The 26,342-nt window shown below is 45.3% G+C and overlaps 1 protein-coding gene across 1 annotated transcript; it reads left to right on the top strand.

Moving 5' to 3' along the window:
* The first annotated feature begins 554 nt into the window (after window positions 1-554).
* LOC122926079 (protein kinase C delta type-like) lies at window positions 555-25,886 on the top strand. Its single transcript, XM_044277466.1, has 9 exons — window positions 555-858; window positions 18,942-19,042; window positions 20,250-20,420; window positions 20,529-20,723; window positions 21,061-21,152; window positions 22,688-22,750; window positions 23,435-23,717; window positions 24,122-24,250; window positions 24,418-25,886. Exons 1-9 carry the CDS (start codon window positions 555-557, stop codon window positions 24,577-24,579), a joined length of 1,500 nt encoding a protein of 499 aa, XP_044133401.1. The 3' UTR covers window positions 24,580-25,886.
* The last annotated feature ends 456 nt before the right edge of the window (window positions 25,887-26,342 follow it).

Raw genomic sequence — 26,342 nt, 5'->3', positions numbered from 1 at the left:
GCAGTGCAAAAGCTACGTCACAATGCAGAGTGAAAATGTGGAAGATAAAGAGCTGCCGATCACTAAACATGGGGTTTTAGATGCTGCTGGATTTTTATTAAAGGACTAGTTATGGAAATTGGCCAAGAATTTCTTCCAATAGTCCCTGTAAATACCGCTATCAGGTGGTACATGTGCATTTCAAAATGGGGATAAACACAGCAAAATGACAATAGATAAAGATGGGACTTTAAAAAAATGCTAAAATGCATCATTTTAATTGTAACAGATATGATTTATATTAAATCTACTGTAAACATCATGAGACATCTGGATGCATCAATTGCCCCACTGCAAAAACCACTTTAGTGAAACTCCAAATGTAACCTTGACCTAGTGCCATTTTATTTATGTTTTTAATCACTGGCAAAAAAAAATAAAAAAATTAAATCCTACACGTATCTATATAGACATATATCTGAATGCGATCAGTCAGGTATTAGTCACATGACCAGTGGTGTGAGGGTAAATGGAACCTTGGCACTTGGCAGTTAGAGAGTGACAGTTGGCGTTGGATGTGGATGGAGCGGAGCTGCCTTCAGCGAAGCAAGAAAATGGATAGCGAAGAGGAGGTCTTCAGGAGGAGAGAAAAGAAGAGGAGAATCGCATTTTTGGAGGATGAGGAATCGTCCAGCAAGAAGAGCCAGGGAGAGAAGAGAACTGGCTCTGAGGAGGGGATCGTCTCCCAAAAGACAGATCACCAAGGCCAGAGAGAAGAACAGGAAGAGGAAAAGGAGGTCCTTGACAGAAGAAACGGAGCCAAGAGGAGAAGAGAAAACTCTTCAAGCAAGAAAGAAGAGGAGAACTCCAGGGGCTTAGGTAAATAATGATATACTGCAGCTTACCATAGGGCACACCATGAAATGTAGCTTCTCGTGTACATACTTCTATGTGTCCATGTTAGAGTCATCTTGTGGCACCATCACTTATAGACAGTGATGAAGAACAGTTCTTTCAAATCAGGGCAATATTTATAAGTCTTACCTCTCACCCCAGTACATAGCTTTATAGCATCAGTATTAGTTAGACCGGCAAAACATTAGAACCTGATGAGTTTATTAATTATTGATGGAAAAATGCAGAAAATAATTTGACCGTCCCTTTAGCTGTTGTTTAATGAAGACAAGTGATATTACATATTCTTTATTTAAAACAAGAAAAACTAATTACAGTTTTATTACAAATTGTGTTAACCACTTAAGGACCACAGGTTTATACCCCCCTAGTGACCAGGCCCTTTTTTACAAACAACATTAACGGTTTATTGCTCGGTCATATAACTTACCACCCAAATGAATTTTACCTCCTTTTCTTCTCACTAATACAGCTTTCATTTGGTGGTATTTCATTGTTGCTGATATTTTTACTTTTTTTGTTATTAATCGAAATGTAACGAAATTTTTGCAAAAAAATGACATTTTTCACTTTCAGTTGTAATTTTTTTTTTTTTTTAAAACGACATCTATATATAAAATTTTCTCTAAATTTATTGTTCTACATATCTTTGATTAAAAAAAATGTTTGGGAAAAAAATGGTTTACAAACTATGGTACAAAAATGTGAATTTCCGCTTTTTGAAGCAGCTCTGACTTTCTGAGCACCTGTCATGTTTCCTGAGGTTCTACAATGCCCAGACAGTAGAAAAAACCCACAACTGACCCCATTTTGGAAAGAAGACACCCCAAGGTATTCCGTGAGGGGCATAGTGAGTTCATAGAACTTTTTATTTTTTGTCACAAGTTAGCGGAAAATGATGATTTTTTTTTCTTACAAAGTCTCATATTCCACTAACTTGTGACAAAAATAAAAACTTCCATGAACTCACTATGCCCTTCATGAAATACCTTGGGGGTCTTATTTCCAAAATGGGGTCACTTGTGGGGTAGTTATACTGCCCTGGCATTTTAGGGGCCCAAATGCGTGCAAAGTAGTTTGAAATCAAAATGTGTAAAAAATGGCCTGTGAAATCCGAAAGGTGCTCTTTGGAATGTGGGCCCATTTGCCCACCTACGCTGAGAAAAAGTGTCACACATGTGGTATCACCGTACTCAGGAGAAGTTGGGTAATGTGTTTTGGGGTGTCAATTTACATATACCCATGCTGGGTGAGAGAAATATCTCGGCAAAAGACAACTTTTCCCATTTTTTTATACAAAGTTGGCATTTGACCAAGATATTTATCTCACCCAAATATTCACTTTGTCCCAGGTGAAAGGAGAGGTTTGTGGCAGCTCTGTTTGAAAGGGCCCTTTAAGACCCCTGTGTGCCTGTCCTGTGTCACGCAATCCCTATGCTAATAGTGTACCTGAGTGTGGAACTTGCGGAAACACTCCCCTATGCATAAGGCAGGCTGGTCAGGACAGTCAGGACAAAAAAAGATGGTGTCACGCCTTATTCCACCCCTGCTACAGACACGACATCTTTTTCTTGGGGAACGTTGAGTTGGGGTACCAGGATAGACAGACGAGAAGTGTCTGCCATGTAGCCGGCTCACTACATCAGGGCCTCGGACCCTCCTGGATACAGGATTTCCGAAATGATCTCTTCCTGGAATTTTAGGAAGGATCCTGTTCTCCCAGCCTTACTGTAGAGAACAAAACTATTATATACAGCCAATTGGATCAAATATACAGACACCTTCTTATACCAGCGTCTGGTGCGTCGGGAAACTAAATAGGGAGCCAACATCTGGTCATTGAAGTCCACCCCTCCCATGTGAAGGTTATAGTCGTGGACAGAGAGGGGTTTCACAATGACTCCAGTTGCCCTTTCAATTTGGACAGTCGTGTCTGCGTGAATGGTGGACAGAAGGTAAACGTCCCTCTTGTCCCTCCACTTCACCGCGAGCAATTCTTGATCACACAAGGCAGCCCTCTCCCCCCGTGCAAGTCGGGTACTAACGAGCCGTTGGGGGAAGCCCCGGCGACTAGGTCGCGCGGTGCCACAGCATTGAATTCCGACTAGATGTAAGTGCCGAAAGAGGGCCATGCTTGAGTAAAAATTGTCCACGTATAAGTGGTACCCCTTATGGAGTAAGGGTGACACCAAGTCCCAGACAATCTTGCCACTGCCCCCCAGGTAGTCAGGACATCCGACCGGCTCCAGTTTTGAGTCTTTTCCCTCATAGACCCTAAAACGATATGTATAGCCTGTGGCCCTTTCGCAGAGCTTATACAGTTTGACCCCATACCGGGTGCGCTTGCTGGGGATGTACTGTTTTATGCCAAGGCGCCCGGTAAAATGTACTAGGGTCTCGTCTATGCAGATGTTTTGATTAGGGGTATACGCATCTGCAAATCTGGATGACAAATGGTCTATGAGGGGCCGAATTTTGTGGAGCCGGTCATAAGCAGTGACTGGTTTCCACCGGTAAGGCTGGGCATAGAAGCTTTCTGGATTGGCGGTAATAAACTGTGTGGCGTAGCGGTTGGTTTCTGCCACAACTTGGTCATAGAGATCCGCAGTTAAGAACAGCTAAAAAAAACTGAAGGGCCGATCCTAAATGAGCCGTCTCCACGCGAACTCCAGACTGGGCGGTGAAAGGGGGCAATGCGGATGCGGCGGAAGCAGGGGAGTACCAATTAGGATTTGCCAACACCTCTGGGAGACTAAGGGTTCTACGGGCCTGTGAACGCAGTGGCTGCGACGGCGGAGTTATTGCACGTGCCACCGTACCAGCTGGAACTGCCCTTCTGGTGCTCGCCACTTCACCAGGAAATACGGCAGTGCTGGTAGAAGGTCCAGGATGTGCTGCGCTGCTGGTGTATGCCGCACCATAAACAAGATCAGCGCTAGCACCACTCTGCTGCAAATGAGGCTCATTATGCGGGGTATGCAGAACCCTGACATGGGATCGGGTACGCCTGACCGTAGCAGGGACCTCTATCTCGTCATCTTCGCTAGCGGTTGGAGTGCCACTGCTGTCTACAGGTTCATATTCTGAACCACTGGATTCAGCAGGTGAGGCGTCCCCATCCATCACGGCCAGAATCCTGTAGGCCTCTTCAGCAGAATACCCCTTGTTTGACATTTTGGGTTCACTAAATTTAGGGGGTATTCCTCTGAGACTACCCAGGAAAAAGAGCAAACCTACCTAGTAAAAGGAGTGCTTGCATATACCCAGGGCTACCTCTCCAAACCTTTTAAACTGGAAAAGGGTACAAGACAGGGGTGCCCGCTTTCACCCCTGCTCTTCAACCTAGCACTTGAGCCATTATCACGGCTTCTTTGCACTTCGGACCTGTATACAGGGGTTGAGGTGGGAACAAAACAAGTGAAGGCGGCGCTCTTTGCCGATGATGTGGTATTATTTCTGGCTAGACCGGGAGTACATATCCCAGTTATTTTAGAGGCTTTGGAGGCTTTTGGAAGTTATTCTGGGTACAGGGTGAATATTTCAAAATGTGAACTCTTGCCTTTGGTGCCCATGAATGACATCTTACAAAAAGTAAAAAGGGATCAAGGAATTAGCATAGCCAAATCCAGCATAACATATCTAGGGGTGAAAATAGGGAGGGACCCGCACTCTCTATATCAAATAAATTTTCCACCATTACTGTCCCATATAGGGGCCGACCTGGATAGATGGCAAGGCCTACCTCTCTCCCTGATGGGGAGGTGCTGCTTGGTGAAGATGATGGGAGTCGCTAGGCTGTTATATCCAATGCAGACTATTCCATTACTGCTAAGACATGCTGATGTCAAACTCTTGGAAAGCAGATTTGTGCGGTTTATATGGCAAGGCAAAAAGCCGAGAGTGGCTCTGGACAAATTGAAACTGAGAAGGGAGGTGGGGGGAATCAACTTCCCGGACGTCAGGGGTTATAATATAGCATGTAACAGCAGGTACATATTGGATTGGGCAAATCAGACCTCTTATTATACAAATCTCAGTCTGGAGAAACAGTTAGCAAAACCTTGGGACCTGATGGCGTTATTGCACACCAGTATGCCTAACTTGCCGAGATCAATTAAAATGTCATTGCTGTTAAGGGATACTATTGTAGTGTGGAAAATACTGAGGAAGATGTATGATTTGCCCTATCAAATATCTAAGCATCTCCCAATAGCAGCCAACCCTAGTTTTGAGCCAGGAAGGAATAGCAAAGGTATAGCAATGTGGTTAAGCAAAGGGATAAGAACGATGGGTGACGTATTTCATGAGACAGAACCTCGGTGGAGGACACAGGAGGAGTTGAGGGAGAGGTGGGGATTGCAGGGTCTGACATTCTTGCCGTACATGCAACTTATGTCATATGGCAAAGGATTATGCAGGGATCTAACAAAAGAATGGAGGACAAATGATTTTGACAGTCTTTTGCGGCAAAAGGTTAGACCGACAATCTCACTTCTTTATCAATCCCTGAGAAATAGATGGGAGAGAGTTGATTCCAAGAACATGTTTCGGAAGTGGGGAATATTATTGGAGGTTGAGGATGTGCACCAGTTGGTTTGGACGGGCATAGGGACGCTACATCAGGCTGTTCCGGATGAAAACTGGCGCGAGACTCACTTCAAAATTCTACATCGCGCAATATATGGTTTTGATGTTCCAAGGGCAGGTTTAAAACTAGACAGAATAGTGGCATGTCCAAAATGTGATTCCCCTAGAACAGATTTATACCATGGACTATGGAGCTGTCCGAGATTGAGATCATATTGGGATGAAGTCTCTGATTTACTAAAAAAGTGTGGTAGGAGTGAGACGGAGATTACTCCTGTAGTGGTGATCTTGCATGTCCAATACCACAAAGATGACCGGTCCGATAGTTACACAACGTCGTCTCTATTGCCAATGGAGCATAAAATTGTGCTAGGGGCAAAAAAATGCTTGTTAAACTTGTGGCTTCAATCTCAGACTCCCTCGATATCCATGGTCATCACGTGTCTCAGACGTATATTCCATCTGGAATGGTTGGAAGCGACACAACAAAAAGAGGTTAGAGGGAAAAAATTATATCTAACATGGCGCAAATTTATTCTGGGTCATATTGATCACGGTGAATATAACCGGATTATGTCCCCCTTCAAGTTGACGGAGTAGTATTTGTTGGAGGACCTCAAGGATAGACTGGGAATATTAAAAGTGACATAGGTGTTACCAGATACATATGTACTGATGTGTAGCCAGGTATGGTGTTTAAGCTGATGCTGGGAAGCGGGGGGAGGGGGGAATTGTGTTTTATATTGGGGGGTTTTGTTTTAACTTTCCAAATGATGTAACGTGCCGAGCATGTATTTTCTATGTCAAAGTCATCTTCATGTACAATGTGATATGATGTCAATCTGTTTCTTTTTGGATTGTGGGAGAAAATAAAAAAATTATATTTAAAAAAAAAAAGGAGTGCTTGCGAAGTAAAGCTGCGATCGCTAATAAAGATCCAAAAAGCTCAAAAGTGATCTTTATAGCGGCGCAGCGATTTTACAGTGTTTTTGCAGTTATCAGAAAAAAAAAATTCTGTCACTGCGGTGGGGCGGACTGAACGTAAGTGTGCGCACAAGATCAGGCCTGATCAGGCGAACACTGCGTTTTGTAGAGCCTAAGGTGACCCTAATGTACTTATATAGATCTGAATGCGATCAGTCTTGATCACTTACAGATACTATATAGTACTAGTGCTGATTACTGACAGCGATGACGCTAATCAGCGACTAATCAATGACTGCAGTGCGGTGGGCTGGGCGCTAAACTACCTAGCAAGAAGCTAACTAGCTGGCAGGGATAAGGGACCCTTACAGGGGGGTGATCAATGACAGTTGGGGTGGACAAGGGGGTGATCAGGGAGTCTAATATGGGTGATCAGGGGCTAAATAAGGGGTTAATAAGTGACGGGGGGGGGGGGTGTAGTGTAGTGTGGTGATTTGGTGCTACTTACAGAGCTGCCTGTGTCCTCTGATGGTCGATCCAAGCAACCACCAGAGGAGCAGGTAGCAGGTATATCAGTCGCTATTTTCAAAATAGCATCTGACATACCGATTTCATTGGTCATTTCAAAAATCCACAGCCTGCCAGCCAATGATCGCGGCCGGCAGGCTGCAGATGAACTTGTGAACTGCGTGATCCTGTGAGCGCACGTTCACAGTAAATCTCTGCTCACGCGAGATGACACCGATCGGCGTTAGTGTGACCTGGCAGCGCCGCAGCAATCACGCCTTTCGGCGTTAGCGAGACGGGAGGTGGTTAAAGTGACCATCCTGGTGCAGCTAGTGCCAAAATAACGCTATATACATCTGTATATCAAGTAATGCCACAGTTGCTCATGGCTGATCAGTCTGCTACGTTATGCTCAATCATGGTAAAGGGGTTGTGTCAAGTTTAGAAGTTATCCCCATCCACAGGATAGGTGATAACTAACTGATTGCTGGGGGGTGACCACTGGGACCCCATCAATCCTGAGAACATGGGTCGACAGGTTGGGCATACACTCAAGTCATTCTCTATGGGCCGTCAGAAATTGCCAAGCACTGTACTATTGTACTATCTTTTATATGTTAAAGGAACTACAGGGAGTGCAGAATTATTAGGCAAGTTGTATTTTTGAGGATTCATTTTATTATTGAACAACAACCATGTTCTCAATGAACCCAAAAAACTCATTAATATCAAAGCTGAATATTTTTGGAAGTAGTTTTTAGTTTGTTTTTAGTTTTAGCTATTTTAGGGGGATATCTGTGTGTGCAGGTGACTATTACTGTGCATAATTATTAGGCAACTTAACAAAAAACAAATATATACCCATTTCAATTATTTATTTTTACCAGTGAAACCAATATAACATCTCAACATTCACAAATATACATTTCTGACATTCAAAAACAAAACAAAAACAAATCAGTGACCAATATAGCCACCTTTCTTTGCAAGGACACTCAAAAGCCTGCCATCCATGGATTCTGTCAGTGTTTTGATCTGTTCACCATCAACATTGCGTGCAGCAGCAACCACAGCCTCCCAGACACTGTTCAGAGAGGTGTACTGTTTTCCCTCCTTGTAAATCTCACATTTGATGATGGACCACAGGTTCTCAATGGGGTTCAGATCAGGTGAACAAGGAGGCCATGTCATTAGATTTTCTTCTTTTATACCCTTTCTTGCCAGCCACGCTGTGGAGTACTTGGACGCGTGTGATGGAGCATTGTCCTGCATGAAAATCATGTTTTTCTTGAAGGATGCAGACTTCTTCCTGTACCACTGCTTGAAGAAGGTGTCTTCCAGAAACTGGCAGTAGGACTGGGAGTTGAGCTTGACTCCATCCTCAACCCGAAAAGGCCCCACAAGCTCATCTTTGACGATACCAGCCCAAACCAGTACTCCACCTCCACCTTGCTGGCTTCTGAGTCGGACTGGAGCTCTCTGCCCTTTACCAATCCAGCCACGGGCCCATCCATCTGGCCCATCAAGACTCACTCTCATTTCATCAGTCTATAAAACCTTAGAAAAATCAGTCTTGAGATATTTCTTGGCCCAGTCTTGACGTTTCAGCTTGTGTGTCTTGTTCAGTGGTGGTCGTCTTTCAGCCTTTCTTACCTTGGCCATGTCTCTGAGTATTGCACACCTTGTGCTTTTGGGCACTCCAGTGATGTTGCAGCTCTGAAATATGTCCAAACTGGTGGCAAGTGGCATCTTGGCAGCTGCACGCTTGACTTTTCTCAGTTCATGGGCAGTTATTTTGCGCCTTGGTTTTTCCACACGCTTCTTGCGACCCTGTTGACTATTTTGAATGAAACGCTTGATTGTTCGATGATCACGCTTCAGAAGCTTTGCAATTTTAAGAGTGCTGCATCCCTCTGCAAGATATCTCACTATTTTTGACTTTTCTGAGCCTGTCAAGTCATTCTTTTGACCCATTTTGCCAAAGGAAAGGAAGTTGCCTAATAATTATGCACACCTGATATAGGGTGTTGATGTCATTAGACCACACCCCTTCTCATTACAGAGATGCACATCACCTAAGTTGCTTAATTGGTAGTAGGCTTTCGAGCCTATACAGCTTGGAGTAAGACAACATGCATAAAGAGGATGATGTGGTCAAAATACTCATTTGCCTAATAATTCTGCACTCCCTGTACATTTTGTCCGTCGTATTTGACAGAATTTGAGATGTGGCTTTGAACATAACTAGGGATGAGCGAACTCGAACTGTATAGTTCGGGTTCGTACCGAATTTTGGGGTGTCCGTGACACGGACCCGAACCCGGACATTTTTGTAAAAGTCCGGGTTCGGGTTCGGTGTTCGTCGCTTTCTTCGCGCTTTTGTGACGCTTTCTTGGCGCTTTTTGAAAGGCTGCAAAGCAGCCAATCAACAAGCGTCATACTACTTGCCCCAAGAGGCCATCACAGCCATGCCAACTATTGGCATGGCTGTGATTGGCCAGAGCACCATGTGACCCAGCCTCTATTTAAGCTGGAGTCACATAGCGCCGCCCGTCACTCTGCTCTGATTAGCGTAGGGAGAGGTTGCGGCTGCGACAGTAGGGCGAGATTAGGCAGATTAACTCCTCCAAAGGACTTGATTATTGATCGATCTGCAGCTGTGGGTCATTGAGCTGCTGATACTCAATTGCTCACTGTTTTTAGGCTGCCCAGACCGTTTGTCAGTCACATTTTTCTGGGGTGATCGGCGGCCATTTTGTGTCTTGTTGTGCGCCAGCACAAGCTGCGACCAAGTGCATTTAACCCTCAATGGTGTGGTTGTTTTTTGGCTAAAGCCTACATCAGGGTGAAGCTGTCACACCAAGTGCATTTAACCAGCAATAGTCTGTTTATTTTTTGGCCATATACTACATCAGGGGCAAGCTGCGCCTGTCACTAAGTGCATTTAACCCTCAATGGTGTGGTTGTTTTTTGGCTAAAGCCTACATCAGGGTGAAGCTGTCACACCAAGTGCATTTAACCAGCAATAGTCTGTTTATTTTTTGGCCATATACTACATCAGGGGCAAGCTGCGCTCGTCACCAAGTGCATTTAACCCTCAGTAGTGTGGTTGGTCAAGCTGTGACACCAAGTGCATTTAACCAGCAATAGTCTGTTCATTTTTTGGCCATATACTACATCAGGGGCAAGCTGCGCCCGTCACCAAGTGCATTTAACCCTCAGTAGTGTGGTTGGTCAAGCTATCACACCAAGTGCATTTAACCAGCAATAGTCTGTTCATTTTTTGGCCATATACTAAATCAGGGGCAAGCTGCGCCCGTCACCAAGTGCATTTAACCAGCAATAGTCTGTTCATTTTTTGGCCATATACTACATCAGGGGCAAGCTGCGCCCGTCACCAAGTGCATTTAACCCTCAGTAGTGTGGTTGGTCAAGCTGTGACACCAAGTGCATTTAACCAGCAATAGTCTGTTCATTTTTTGGCCATATACTACATCAGGGGCAAGCTGCACCCGTCACCAAGTGCATTTAACCAGCAATAGTGTGGTTATTTTTTGGCCATATCCCAGTCTAATTCTGTCACTAAATCCATACCAGTCACCCAGCGCCTAAATACTAGGCCTCAAATTTATATCCCGCTAAATCTCTCGTTACCGCTGTACTGTTGTGGCTGGGAAAGTTATTTAGTGTCCGTCAAAGCACATTTTTTGTTCTGGGTTGAAATACAATTCCCAATTTAGCAATTTCATAATTTAGTGGTTTCTGCTATATCAGAGGTATTTGAGATCTATCCCTAAAAGGGTATATAATATTCAAGGTGCACATAGGGTCATTCAGAATAACTTCACACACACGCTACTGTGCATTTCCAAGTCTAATTCTGTCAATAAATCCATACCGGTCACCCAGCGCCTAAATACTAGGCCTCAAATTTATATCCCGCTAAATCTCTCGTTACCGCTGTCCTGTTGTGGCTGGGAAAGTTATTTAGTGTCCGTCAAAGCACATTTTTTGTTCTGGGTTGAAATACAATTCCCAATTTAGCAATTTCATAATTTAGTGGTTCCTGCTATATCAGAGCTATTTGAAATCTATCCCTAAAAGGGTATATAATATTCAAGGTGCACATAGGGTCATTCAGAATAACTTCACACACACGCTACTGTGCATTTCCAAGTCCAATTCTGTTAGTAAATCCATACCGGTCACCCAGCGCCTAAATACTAGGCCTCAAATTTATATCCCGCTAAATCTCTCGTTACCGCTGTACTGTTGTGGCTGGGAAAGTTATTTAGTGTCCGTCAAAGCACATTTTTTGTTCTGGGTTGAAATACAATTCCCAATTTAGCAATTTCATAATTTAGTGGTTTCTGCTATATCAGAGCTATTTGAAATCTATCCCTAAAAGGGTATATAATATTCAAGGTGCACATAGGGTCATTCAGAATAACTTCACACACACGCTACTGTGCATTTCCAAGTCTAATTCTGTCACTAAATCAATACCGGTCACCCAGCGCCTAAATACTAGGCCTCAAATTTATATCCCGCTAAATCTCTCGTTACCGCTGTACTGTTGTGGCTGGAAAAGTTATTTAGTGTCCGTCAAAGCACATTTTTTGTTCTGGGTTGAAATACAATTCCCAATTTAGCAATTTCATAATTTAGTGGTTTCTGCTATATCAGAGCTATTTGAAATCTATCCCTAAAAGGGTATTGTAACGGCACCGTTTCAGCAGACAAGGGGTTAAGATCCGTTCAGGCGATATGCCCCTTTCCGAGAGACAGGCACAGCTACTGCAGAACACCAACCTCCCGAACTGGATACAAAATAGCACTCCAAACTGGAACCTCGCAAATAGCTGTCAGCAGGCGAACAGGAAAAGCGTACACTCGGCTTACACTCCTGGCAATCAGAACAATTGGTGGCAAGCAACGGGATGAATCCTACCGCCCAGAAGGCCAGCTACAAATCCCAGGGTGGAGATGCAGTATGAGGAATTAAGGCGTGCTACCCTTAAAGATATATTGGAACGCAGAGGACGATCAGCGAGTAATCTCAAGAAGAGAGAGATTATTTCTATATTATTGGAGATGGATGCAGCACAGGGAACGGAGAGAGCTAATGTGCCTGGCATACTGGATTTAACACCCGAGGAGGTACAATTTAACCGGGCAGTCCAGATAAGGCTGGCACACTTTGGCCCCAACCCTGCAGCAGATATTGTGGTCCAGGTGCAAGCAGCAGTAGCAGCACAACAGGGAAGAGGAGCTGCAGCAGCAGAGGTACCCCATAATAATAATGGAAAGAGAAAGGTACCTTTTGCTGCATTTAGACATTTTGTGGAAGCGGAGGGAGAGATTGACGGGTTCCTGGCCGATTTTGAAAGGCAGTGTGCCTTACATCAGGTACCCGCAGAGGAATGGGTCACTATCCTCTCTGGGAAATTATCCGGCCGGGCCAGGGAGGCTTTTCGGGCCATTCCAGAGGAGGAACTTACCAGTTACTGGGCAGTAAAAGATGCCCTTTTGGCCAGATACGCTGTCACCCCTGAGGCGTATCGGCGGCGATTCCGGGACACTAACAAGCAGGCTGGCGATTCTTATGTGGAGTGGGCATGCAGGGTACACCGCACCGCAGCCCACTGGATGGCAGGGTGCCAAGCGGTAACTGGGGAAGAGGTGCTGCAAGTATTTTTGTTGGAGCACTGCTTGACCCTCAAGACGGAGCCTTGTTTCGTTATTGGGGGGATTCCCTGTATGCTGTTGGAGACTGATTGCCAGGAGTGTAAGCCGAGTGTACGCTTTTCCTGTTCGCCTGCTGACAGCTATTTGCGAGGTTCCAGTTTGGAGTGCTATTTTGTATCCAGTTCGGGAGGTTGGTGTTCTGCAGTAGCTGTGCCTGTCTCTCGGAAAGGGGCATATCGCCTGAACGGATCTTAACCCCTTGTCTGCTGAAACGGTGCCGTTACAGGTATATAATATTCAAGGTGCACATAGGGTCATTCAGAATAACTTCACACACACGCTACTGTGCATTTCCAAGTCCAATTCTGTTAGTAAATCCATACCGGTCACCCAGCGCCTAAATACTAGGCCTCAAATTTATATCCCGCTGAATTTGAATACAATACATTGGGCCAAATAATATTTTTGTTGTTGTGGTGAACCATAACAATGAGGAAAACATCTAGTAAGGGACGCGGACATGGACATGGTCGTGGTGGTGTTAGTGGACCCTCTGGTGCTGGGAGAGGACGTGGCCGTTCTGCCACATCCACACGTCCTAGTGTACCAACTACCTCAGGTCCCAGTAGCCGCCAGAATTTACAGCGATATATGGTGGGGCCCAATGCCATTCTAAGGATGGTAAGGCCTGAGCAGGTACAGGCATTAGTCAATTGGGTGGCCGACAGTGGATCCAGCACGTTCACATTATCTCCCACCCAGTCTTCTGCAGAAAGCGCACAGATGGCGCCTGAAAACCAACCCCATCAGTCTGTCACATCACCCCCATGCATACCAGGGAAACTGTCTCAGCCTCAAGTTATGCAGCAGTCTCTTATGCTGTTTGAAGACTCCGCTGGCAGGGTTTCCCAAGGGCATCCACCTAGCCCTTCCCCAGCGGTGAAAGACATAGAATGCACTGACGCACAACCACTTATGTTTCCTGATGATGAGGACATGGGAATACCACCTCAGCATGTCTCTGATGATGACGAAACACAGGTGCCAACTGCTGCGTCTTTCTGCAGTGTGCAGACTGAACAGGAGGTCAGGGATCAAGACTGGGTGGAAGACGATGCAGGGGACGATGAGGTCCTAGACCCCACATGGAATGAAGGTCGTGCCACTGACTTTCACAGTTCGGAGGAAGAGGCAGTGGTGAGACCGAGCCAACAGCGTAGCAAAAGAGGGAGCAGTGGGCAAAAGCAGAACACCCGCCGCCAAGAGACTCCGCCTGCTACTGACCGCCGCCATCTGGGACCGAGCACCCCAAAGGCAGCTTCAAGGAGTTCCCTGGCATGGCACTTCTTCAAACAATGTGCTGACGACAAGACCCGAGTGGTTTGCACGCTGTGCCATCAGAGCCTGAAGCGAGGCATTAACGTTCTGAACCTGAGCACAACCTGCATGACCAGGCACCTGCATGCAAAGCATGAACTGCAGTGGAGTAAACACCTTAAAACCAAGGAAGTCACTCAGGCTCCCCCTGCTACCTCTTCTGCTGCTGCCGCCTCGGCCTCTTCTGCTGCTGCCGCCTCGGCCTCTTCCTCCGCCTCTGGAGGAACGTTGGCACCTGCCGCCCAGCAAACAGGGGATGTACCACCAACACCACCTCCGTCACCAAGCGTCTCAACCATGTCACACGGCAGCGTTCAGCTCTCCATCTCACAAACATTTGAGAGAAAGCGTAAATTCCCACCTAGCCACCCTCGATCCCTGGCCCTGAATGCCAGCATTTCTAAACTACTGGCCTATGAAATGCTGTCATTTAGGCTGGTGGACACAGACAGCTTCAAACAGCTCATGTCGCTTGCTGTCCCACAGTATGTTGTTCCCAGCCGCCACTACTTCTCCAAGAGAGCCGTGCCTTCCCTGCACAACCAAGTATCCGATAAAATCAAGTGTGCACTGCGCAACGCCATCTGTAGCAAGGTCCACCTAACCACAGATACGTGGACCAGTAAGCACGGCCAGGGACGCTATATCTCCCTAACTGCACACTGGGTAAATGTAGTGGCAGCTGGGCCCCAGGCGGAGAGCTGTTTGGCGCACGTCCTTCCGCCGCCAAGGATCGCAGGGCAACATTCTTTGCCTCCTGTTGCCACCTCCTCCTTCTCGGCTTCTTCCTCCTCTTCTTCCACCTGCTCATCCAGTCAGCCACACACCTTCACCACCAACTTCAGCACAGCCCGGGGTAAACGTCAGCAGGCCATTCTGAAACTCATATGTTTGGGGGACAGGCCCCACACCGCACAGGAGTATGGCGGGGTATAGAACAACAGACCGACGAGTGGTTGCTGCCGGTGAGCCTCAAGCCCGGCCTGGTGGTGTGTGATAATGGGCAAAATCTCGTTGCAGCTCTGGGACTAGCCAATTTGACGCACATCCCTTGCTTGGCGCATGTGCTGAATTTGGTGGTGCAGAAGTTCATACACAACTACCCCAACATGTCAGAGCTGCTGCATAAAGTGCGGGCCGTCTGTTCGCGCTTCCGGCGTTCACATCCTGCTGCTGCTCGCCTGTCTGCGCTACAGCGTAACTTCGGCCTTCCCGCTCACCGCCTCATATGCGACGTGCCCACCAGGTGGAACTCCACCTTGCACATGCTGGACAGACTGTGCGAGCAGCAGCAGGCCATAGTGGAGTTTCAGCTGCAGCACGCACGGGTCAGTCGCACTACAGAACAGCACCACTTCACCACCAATGACTGGGCCTCCATGCGAGACCTGTGTGCCCTGTTGCGCTGTTTCGAGTACTCCACCAACATGGCCAGTGGCGATGACGCCGTTATCAGCGTTACAATACCACTTCTATGTCTCCTTGAGAAAACACTTAGGGCGATGATGGAAGAGGAGGTGGCCCAGGAGGAGGAGGAGGAGGAGGAGGAGGAAGAGGGGTCATTTTTAGCACTTTCAGGCCAGTCTCTTCGAAGTGACTCAGAGGGAGGTTTTTGGCAACAGCAGAGGCCAGGTACAAATGTGGCCAGCCAGGGCCCACTACTGGAGGACGAGGAGGACGAGGATGAGGAGGAGGTGGAGGAGGATGAGGATGAAGCATGGTCACAGCGGGGTGGCACTCAACGCAGCTCGGGTCCATCACTGGTGCGTGGCTGGGGGGAAAGGCAGGACGATGACGATACGCCTCCCACAGAGGACAGCTTGTCCTTACCCCTGGGCAGCCTGGCACACATGAGCGACTACATGCTGCAGTGCCTGCGCAACGACAGCAGAGTTGCCCACATTTTAACCTGTGCGGACTACTGGGTTGCCACCCTGCTGGATCCACGCTACAAAGACAATGTGCCCACCTTACTTCCTGCACTGGAGCGTGATAGGAAGATGCGCGAGTACAAGCGCACGTTGGTAGACGCGCTACTGAGAGCATTCCCAAATGTCACAGGGGAACAAGTGGAAGCCCAAGGCCAAGGCAGAGGAGGAGCAAGAGGTCGGCAAGGCAGCTGTGTCACGGCCAGCTCCTCTGAGGGCAGGGTTAGCATGGCAGAGATGTGGAAAACTTTTGTCAACACGCCACAGCTAACTGCACCACCACCTGATACGCAACGTGTTAGCAGGAGGCAACATTTCACTAACATGGTGGAACAGTACATGTGCACACCCCTCCACGTACTGACTGATGGTTCGGCCCCATTCAACTTCTGGGTCTCCAAATTGTCCACGTGGCCAGAGCTAGCCTTTTATGCCTTGGAGGTGCTGGCCTGCCCGGCGGCCAGCGTTTTGTCTGAACGTGTATTCAGCACGGCAGGGGGCGTCATTACAGACAAACGCAGCCGCCTGTCTACAGCCAATGTGGACAAGCTGACGTTCATAAAAATTAACCAGGCATGGATCCCACAGGATCTGTCCGTCCCTTGTCCAGATTAGACATTAACTACCTCCCCTTAACCATATATTATTGGACTCCAGGGCACTTCCTCATTCAATCCTATTTTTATTTTCATTTTACCATTATATTGCGAGGCTACCCAAAGTTGAATGAACCTCTCCTCTGTCTGGGTGCCGGGGCCTAAATATATGCCAATGGACTGTTCCAATGTTGGGTGACGTGAAGCCTGATTCTCTGCTATGACATGCAGATTAATTCTCTGCTGACATGAAGCCAGATCCTCTGTTACGGGACCTCTCTCCTCTGCCTGTGTGCTGGGCCTAAATATATGCCAATGGACTGTTGCACTGGTGGCTGACGTGAAGCCTGATTCTCTGCTATGATATGAAGACTGATTCTCTGCTGACATGAAGCCAGATTGTCTGTTACGGGACCTCTCTCCTCTGCCTGGGTGCTGGGCCTAAATATATGCCAATGGACTGTTGCATTGGTGGCTGACGTGAAGCCTCATTCTCTGCTATGACATGCAGACTAATTCTCTGCTGACATGAAACCAGATTGTCTGTTACGGGACCTCTCTCCTCTGCCTGGGTGCTGGGCCTAAACTTATGAAAATGGACTCTTACAGTGGTGGGTGACGTGAAGCCTGATTCTCTGCTATGACATGAAGACTGATTCTCTGCTGACATGAAGCCAGATCCTCTGTTACGGGACCTCTCTCCTCTGCCTGGGTGCTGGGCCTAAACTTATGAAAATGGACTCTTACAGTGGTGGGTGACGTGAAGCCTCATTCTCTGCTATGACATGCAGACTAATTCTCTGCTGACATGAAGCCAGATTGTCTGTTACGGGACCTCTCTCCTCTGCCTGGGTGCTGGGCCTAAATTTATGAAAATGGACTCTTACAGTGGTGGGTGACGTGAAGCCTGATTCTCTGCTATGACATGAAGACTGATTCTCTGCTGACATGAAGCCAGATTGTCTGTTACGGGACCTCTCTCCTCTGCCTGTGTGCTGGGCCTAAATATATGCCAATGGACTGTTGCAGTGGTGGCTGACGTGAAGCCTCATTCTCTGCTATGACATGCAGACTAATTCTCTGCTGACATGAAGCCAGATCCTCTGTTACGGGACCTCTCTCCTCTGCCTGGGTGCTGGGCCTAAATTTATGAAAATGGACTCTTACAGTGGTGGGTGACGTGAAGCCTGATTCTCTGCTATGACATGAAGACTGATTCTCTGCTGACATGAAGCCAGATTGTCTGTTACGGGACCTCTCTCCTCTGCCTGGGTGCTGGGCCTAAATATATGCCAATGGACTGTTGCAGTGGTGGCTGACGTGAAGCCTCATTCTCTGCTATGACATGCAGACTAATTCTCTGCTGACATGAAGCCAGATCCTCTGTTACGGGACCTCTCTCCTCTGCCTGGGTGCTGGGCCTAAATTTATGAAAATGGACTCTTACAGTGGTGGGTGACGTGAAGCCTGATTCTCTGCTATGACATGAAGACTGATTCTCTGCTGACATGAAGCCAGATTGTCTGTTACGGGACCTCTCTCCTCTGCCTGGGTGCTGGGCCTAAATATATGCCAATGGACTGTTGCAGTGGTGGCTGACGTGAAGCCTCATTCTCTGCTATGACATGCAGACTAATTCTCTGCTGACATGAAGCCAGATTCTCTGTTACGGGACCTCTCTCCTCTGCCTGGGTGCCGGGGCCTAAATATCTGAGAATGGACTGTTCCAGTGGTGGGTGACGGGAAGCCAGATTCTCTGCCATGGGACCTCTCTCCAATTGATTTTGGTTAATTTTTATTTATTTAATTTTTATTTTAATTCATTTCCCTATCCACATTTGTTTGCAGGGGATTTACCTACATGTTGCTGCCTTTTGCAGCCCTCTAGCCCTTTCCTGGGCTGTTTTACAGCCGTTTTAGTGCCGAAAAGTTCGGGTCCCCATTGACTTCAATGGGGTTCGGGACGAAGTTCGGATCGGGTTCGGATCCCGAACCCGAACATTTCCGGGAAGTTCGGCCGAACTTCTCGAACCCGAACATCCAGGTTTTCGCTCAACTCTAAACATAACCTCTAACCTGGGTGTGAATAGAGCCTTACCCTGAATACTCAGCTGAACAGAACATTATAATCAGTCTTCTACATATTCCAAAACTGAGCGAAACATATGGGGGTCATTTATCAAACTGGTGTAAAGTTGAACTGGCTTAGTTGCCCATATCAGCCAAACAGATTCCACCTTTAATTTTCCAGATGAGCTGTCAAAAATAAAAGGTGAAATCTGATTGGTTGCTATGGGCAATTAAGTCAGTTCTACTTTACATCAGTTTAATAAATGACCCCAATAGTTTTCTTCTAAGATTAAAAATAAAATCCAAATAATTAGGAACAAACTATAGTAAATTAATTTCTAATGTTGTGTTGTATTTGTTTCTCAATTAGGAAACAGCAATTGTCAGCCCTCCCACCCCACCAGCACAATCTCTAACAACATCCAGAGATTCATTTTCCATCATGTGCTTGGTCGGGGAAGTTTTGGAAAGGTAAGAAACCATAAAACTACAAGCATATTGTTTGCCTAATAAAGCAGACGTGACCCTTTAAGTAATGTCAGAAGCATCATGCCGCCCTCAAGGGCTTCTGACTGGTGCTACCTCACCAGAGGCACATAGCGGAGGTGGCAGATATTTTGGCATTAGTGGTTAGTAGTAATGTTCCCTTTAGGAGAAAACACCTAATATCCCTGGTGTTTTAGGATAGTGAAGAGGTTTATAGCATTATTTGTGGTAGACCAGGGCTATTCATGGGTTAATGGGTACTTATAATATAATAGATCTACAATTCTGTGCTGATCAATTTCATAATATATTTCTGAAACAAATGGTTAATTCCCCTGAATCCTTTTTTAGATTAACTGACCTTTTTCCTAATATGTCTTTATATGAGTGGGAGCTTTGCTTTCATGTGCTTCTGGGTCCCTGCATAGGACATGTCCTATTTTTGGGAGGATCTTCAGTGTTGCAGACTTATTGTAGTCCATTGGTCAGCACCGCAATGTAGGGTGCACACAACTGGTGCCTGTGTTTTGCAGATTTGCGGTCTGTGGTCTGCAAAATGTACATGGCCATCACATGGTCATGTGACTGGGGCCTTGTATCAGAAACATTGTCATTAGTTTACCTAGTACAGTTAGAAAATGACACAGGCTTAGCCTGGGCATGGGAGAGGATGTGGATGAAGGAAGACGTATGGCTAAGCTTTAGACATCTGTTTCTAAGCTTATAGCACCCCTTGTAGTACCCCCAGTCATTACAGTGTTGTCCATGTATTGCTCCCATATCTTATAGTGCCCCCTGTAGTGCCCCCTAGACCTTATACTGCCCACTTGTAATGCTTCTAGACTTTATAGTGCCCTTAGTCCTTATTGGGCCCCCTGTATTGTCCCCATACCTTACAGAGCCCCTAGACCTTATAGTAGCCCCTGTAGTTATAATGCCCCATCCTAATTCCATATTGCACCAATACTATTTTCCCTGACACACAAAGAAGAAAAAAGATACTCACCTGACTTCCCACCACTGTCAGCGATGCCGGCCACAGGCCTCTTCCGGTACACATCTATGTGACTGTGGCTAATGTTCCCATTTTACATAAACTGACATTTATATGTATATATAGCAGCACTGGTGGTATTTTCCTGCTCCCTGTCCACACTTATGAAGATAGTCCAGTAAGAAGTGGTTTTTCTAGGTGGTGCTGGCAGAGGACAAGTATACCCACCAGCAATTTGCCGTAAAAGTCATCACAAAGAGAGACCTGCTTGCTGAAGGAGAAGAGCACGCAATGGTGGAGCGGCGAGTGTTACAACTTGCATCTGGCTGCCCCTTCCTTCTTCATGGCACATTTGCATTCCAGACCAAGGTAAAATTGTGACTACTTTATGAGTATATCATAAACTGCACTGACATATATGTATATATACATATTTATATATATGGTGTTTTAATATCCTGCTTCTTGTATGTGTAGCTGGCACCACCTATGGCAACACTGGACAAACCCTGGGGACCAGGCAATGTGCCTAAAACATTTGGGGCTGACTTTGGGTTTATTGAAGTCTATGGAACATCTTACTTGCACCTGGAGTGGTCAAACTGGGTCCTAAAATCTACTACTGTCCTCCCCTTCCCTATGGATGTAGTTCTTAATGAGTGCTTCAAAATGGTGAGAAATGTGCCCTTCATGATAATGTAAAGTTATCCAAACATTGAAATGTAATGTCTTACACAATATATCTGCATGGTCTACATATGCATGCATAGAATATGCCAGACACAGAGAACAAGCAGAGGAAAGTCACAGTATTACTGTAATTACACAACTATATTATCAGGAGTAAGTGGCTTAATGATCTGTTATACAGGGACCATCAGAGGAAGCCAGACTGTCTCTATATGGCCTATGTCTTGGCTGATGAAATAGCTGGTTACTGTAAATGTGTAAACTCTACAACCACTTTAACAGATATCTAATATATATATAATATGTATCCATCTGACAGGAGCTTGTTCTACTTGGCATGGAATATGTCACCTGTGGAGATTTCCACCAACTCCTGCGGAGGAAGGGGCGTCTTGACATCCCCAGTGCAAGGTACAGTAGTCAAAGCCTAAACAGTACAACTATGTGACAGATTTACTAATGCTATCTAAGATTTAGACAGTGTAAACTTAAGGCCCCGTACACCATAAGCTATTGTCAGCTGAACCTGCCGGGAGAAGATCTAACGTATATGAGGATCCCCTGATTTTCCCCCAACAGATGAGGTCAGAGGAGAAAAGGATTGGGTGCACTGAATTTCCACTTACAATGCTTTTGTTCTCCAAGGAGATAAGCCACCATCAGAGGTGTCTGGCAGCAGCTTTCTTCTCTCTCCCCATTGACATCACATATGAGTTTGGGCAAACTGAGCGTGTATGAGTTTGGGGGGCTCAGGAGGTATATCTCTCACAAAAGAGTGTTCAGCCAATAGCTGTTGAAGATCCGTGGGCACCTTTAGACTAAATGTGCCAGATGACTGATGAGGAGTAAATAATTGGGCGACCTTTGGACTGTATAGTCTAAGTTTATACCACCTAATATTTGTTCATTTGGTCTGTTGCAATTATGGTACACAGTATTCCATCTTATAGGGAATGTGTCAGCTCTGAAACACCCCCAAACTAGCGTAAGTGGTGTATAGTGTAAGTGGTGCTGAGTCCAGTTATGTAATTTTCATCTTCATACTCACCTGCATTCTGACGCTGTGACCTGACAAACCCCTATTCTTGCACAACCCCTTTAACTATTCACCAATACCTGAAAATTAAATTTAGGGATGACGATGTGAGCTTCAGATCCTAGATTCTAAGTCGCTTCGCTCATAACTTCGGTTTAATGCTGTATGGAGATCCATCTCAGTAAATCATTAAAATGTATGACCTCCGACAAGGCGACGTGAGTTATTCCCGAAGTCTTGTGAGACTTTGGTGACTAACTTCGGTATTTGATTTTTAAACTGAAAAAAAAAAAAACATTTTAAAACTGAGATCCGAACTCGGCTTCAATTCCGACATCATTAAACCGAAGTTTTGAGCAAAGCGACTTCGAATCTAGGATTCAAAACTTGCTTCGTTCATCCCTGAATATATTCATTAGCACAGTCCATTATATGCAGTCTAATAGGTAGCACAAAGTCACTTTCCAGGTGACCGTGGCCCTCTATGTTCTGGCCTCTGTGCAGCTGGATAAGTTATACATGTGATATGTCCACCGCTGATATAATTATTTTTACACTATGTCTTAGGTAATGGATACTTTACATATGCCAGGACTTTTTTTAATCAAAACAGCGTGAAGATGATCTAATTTGAAGGAATTAACAATTCCATAAGTTCTATATTATTGGAAGTATGTCTTCAATATTAACATAAAACAATCTCATATATTCAGAATCTAACACGTTTAGGTACATATGTGCTATGAAGAGAACGATAAGTGCAGTTGTCCCACCGGGCCATAATAGTAACATAAACTCCAGTCATAAATAACATAAAATCCAGCCGGTCGGGTCTACTGAGCATTGTGTATTTCTGAGACTATATCATCCATTAAATACTATTCTTTCCTTTTTCTTTCCTTTCTACCAGATTCTACGCCGCAGAACTTGTGTGTGGAATTCAATATCTGCATTCTAAGGGTATCATCCACCGGTAACCCGAAATATATTGTATCACCCTGATATAGCACCGAGCACCAACATAGTCCACTGCACTGTGCACAGAATGTACTCTTGGTCTTTGCCCATAGCCAGGATCACAGTCTCATTTTCGTATGACACAAGTACATACTTGTAGCAATTGCATAGAAACCCAAGCAAGGGAAAGGAGAAAATACATGCACTAATCCTAGTGACACCATGATCCTCTGTGATATAGGCAATGGGACAGATTGATACGCCAGTCTTATCTACCATGGTGCTGGTAGAAGATCCACCAAATTTATAAATACCTTTGGAAAATCTTCTGGCAGTTAGTGTACCAGAAAACCAAATGTCTGCCAGCCGTACCATCTGCAGTTCCCCTCGACCAATATATTTCCAGATAGTCTGGTGACTATTAGTCCACTATCTGTTGGGGTTTAATCAGCAGATTCCCTCTTCCTCTAACACAAAGCTACATGCAAGCACCCAGTTCCTGCATTCATTTCTGATATCCTACATCAGGCACTTAGAGATTGAGCTTGTGGAAAAGGTTTTCCTTAAAACCCGGATAAAACACCACAAAAAATATTTTTGTCTTACACTGACTAATATAACATTAGCCAAATGCAGCATTATACTCTGATAATTATAGGAGGAACACTGACAACAATAAAGGTTTTTCTTATCTTGACAGAGATCTCAAGCCTTCCAACATCCTGGTGACTGAAACGGGCCATATTAAGATTGCCGACTTCGGTCTGGCACTTGAGAACATCTATGGAGACCGAACAGCCACAGAATACACTGGAACACCGGGCTTCATGGCTCCTGAGATCCTGGCTGCGGAGGAGTACAATGCTGGAGTAGACTGGTATGCATTTGGCATCATCTTGAACATCATGATTACCAACAGCCACAAATACCAGCGAGGACTATTCAATGCCTCCAGCAAAGAGGCAAAGAACATCATTAAAAAGGTTAGTATATTATAAAGTAATATAATCTACAAGCTGCAATAGGCCATGTTAACAGTGTGGCTTGAAGGACTGGACTTTTTTTTTTTTTACCACACGGCATCAAAACGGCTAGAAACAACACTGGTAGTAGTAGTAGTACTGAAGCAGTACTGAAGTAGTACTGAAGTAATCTGATATATAACAGCCAACCTTCCCTCTGGTGTTTATAACAGTGCTCAACTTCTTATAGGGACATATTAGTGATATATATTACTTAATTATTGCCTAATTATTGTATGTTTGAAGATAAATCAATTAATATGCATTTCTAAAAATAAATTGACAATTAAGTTTTGCTATTGGTTTTTTCATCAAAATTTTTATGGAGCTGTAATATAACTTTAAATTAATATTCCTATTTGTAGCTCCTCCGGGAAGATCCTACCAGGCGTCTCGGAGTCAATGGCAACATCAGAGCCCACAGGTTTTTTCAGTGTATTGACTGGGACTCGGTGGAAGCCCTTAGGATGCGTCCACCACACATTTCTAAACCAGTAAGTATAAGAAGAAACAATGTACAGTCCTGTTTAGAGACATTTTAAGTATAGACATAAATTATAGTGACATATCTTTCATCTCCTTTTTCATATTCAGTATGGTACTAAGAAGAGTAGATATCATTATTGTGGGATAACCTCCTTCTACTATCTCTTTCTTATAGCCAAACAACATCCAGCGTGGCTCAAGACCATTCAATCTCCAAATCCTGGAAGCAGCAGAGGCTAGCAACTTGGCCATGTCAGCAAACCACCAGGCCTTATTCACAGGGTTTTCATTTACCAACATCAGCTGGAAAACCCCAGACCATCCACCAGCTCTTTAATACCATCAGAGCAAGCTGTCTTCCTAAGCCCCAAGTAGAGCTTCAGAAAGGAGAAGATCAAGATGGGCAAGCCGGACCTGGACAAGCAGGCAAGAAACATCATCATCACAAGACTAAAGTCAGGATCAGGACCTCAAAGGAACACCAGAGATATTCCTGTTCAAGAGGATGGCCACAGAGATGGATGACACCAAAGAGGTAAGTACCCTTGGGGAAATATTATTTGGCATTATGATGTGCCTGGACATACCAGGCACACTACATGCCCATGACAATTGCAGCCTTATGCTACTATATGTATAGTGTTCTGCTGTATATATAATACATAAGAGAGCAAAAAAACCACTATAATTATATTTACCGGTGATGACCGGTAAATATAATTACAATTTTTCCCCTCTTCTATAACAACTGATTGTGATGTTATGGGCGATGGGAAGATAAGGTGTGTGATGGCTGGCTATTAAGGGGTGGAGGAGGCCAGACGGGGGGGAATTTACTAAAATCAACATTTCATATCATGGTCTTGGTGAAAAGCATGCTAAAGTAAGATGTGACACACAGTCGAGTCTCATTATTATGACTACCAGCTAATATCTAAAGTAACCATTATGTGCAGCACGGACAGCAGCTAGACGACCTTGGAGTGACTCAATAAGGTCCTGGTAGGTTGTTACAGGTATCTGGAGCCATGCTGACTGCAGTGCATGGAGGGTGCGTGGGGGTGAATCCAAACAGCGAACGCAATGATCGAGGTGGTCCCACAAATGCTTAATTGAGCTCAAGTCTGGGAAATTATGGGGACCAGGGTAGTACTTGGAAGTCTCTTCCAAGCAATGTGAGACATTTCTAGCTGTGTGACATGTCACATTGCCTTGCTGGAAGATCCCATCTGCCCAAAGGAAGACAATCAGCTTGTATGGGTGTACGTGATCTGCAAGGATGAATTCATACCCACATGCATGGCCAACTCTGCCACCACCAGCTTGTGTTCTTCCAGTTATGGTTGCAGCGTGTTTGTTCTTTGAGGTTTCTCGTATGACACACCAATGTCCATCCAGTCAAAAAGCAAAAAAAATTACCCATTGGAGAAGGCAATCCTTTGCCAATTAGCGGAGGTCCAATTTCTATATTGGCACGGAAAACGAAGCCTTTTATGCAGCTTTGTTATCAGAAAGGCAGTGACCATTCATCTGCTTTAGGGCTCATTCAGACCCCCGTATAAATGGGTCTGCATCCGTTCCACAATTTTAAGGAACGAATGTGGACCCATTCATTTTAACGGGTCCACAAAAGATGCGGACAGCACACCGTGTGCTGTCCGCATCCGTAGTTCCATTGCGTGGCCCTGCAAAAAAGAAAGAGCTTGTCCTATTCTTGTCTGCAATCGCGGAAAAGAATAGGCAGTTCTATCATAGTGCAGGGCGTGTGCAGTGCGCAAAATGCAGAAAGCACACAGCCGGTATCCAAGTTTTTCAGATCCGCATTTGCTTATTACATCTCAGATCTGTACATACACTGATCAACTTTCTTTTGTTACAGCATCTTATAAATGCCATAATTAGTGTTGAGCGAACTTGTGTCTTCAAGTTTGGCATACGAGGTACTAAGAATTACGTTATGGATTCCGCTATCACAGAACATAAATTATGGTCAATGGTAGCGGAATCAATAACGGAATTCTTACATAACCCGAACCCGAACCTTGTACGCCGAACTTGAAAACAGAAGTTCGCTCATCCGTAGCCATAATAATAAAGGGC

This window comes from Bufo gargarizans, chromosome 2 (assembly GCF_014858855.1).
Source record: "Bufo gargarizans isolate SCDJY-AF-19 chromosome 2, ASM1485885v1, whole genome shotgun sequence".
Taxonomy (NCBI): domain Eukaryota; kingdom Metazoa; phylum Chordata; class Amphibia; order Anura; family Bufonidae; genus Bufo; species Bufo gargarizans.
Note: the sequence above shows the minus strand (reverse complement) of the source record. Positions and strands in the feature narration are given on the sequence as shown.

What these genes read in the sequence shown, in the direction of transcription:
- LOC122926079 (XM_044277466.1), top strand. Translation starts at nt 555, where the DNA reads ATGTGGATGGAGCGGAGCTGCCTTCAGCGAAGCAAGAAAATGGATAGC. An exon ending in GGAGAACTCCAGGGGCTTAG is followed by an intron (nt 859 to 18,941) that starts GTAAATAATGAT and finishes TTTCTCAATTAG; the next exon opens with GAAACAGCAATTGTCAGCCC. An exon ending in CACCACACATTTCTAAACCA is followed by an intron (nt 24,251 to 24,417) that starts GTAAGTATAAGA and finishes TCTTTCTTATAG; the next exon opens with CCAAACAACATCCAGCGTGG.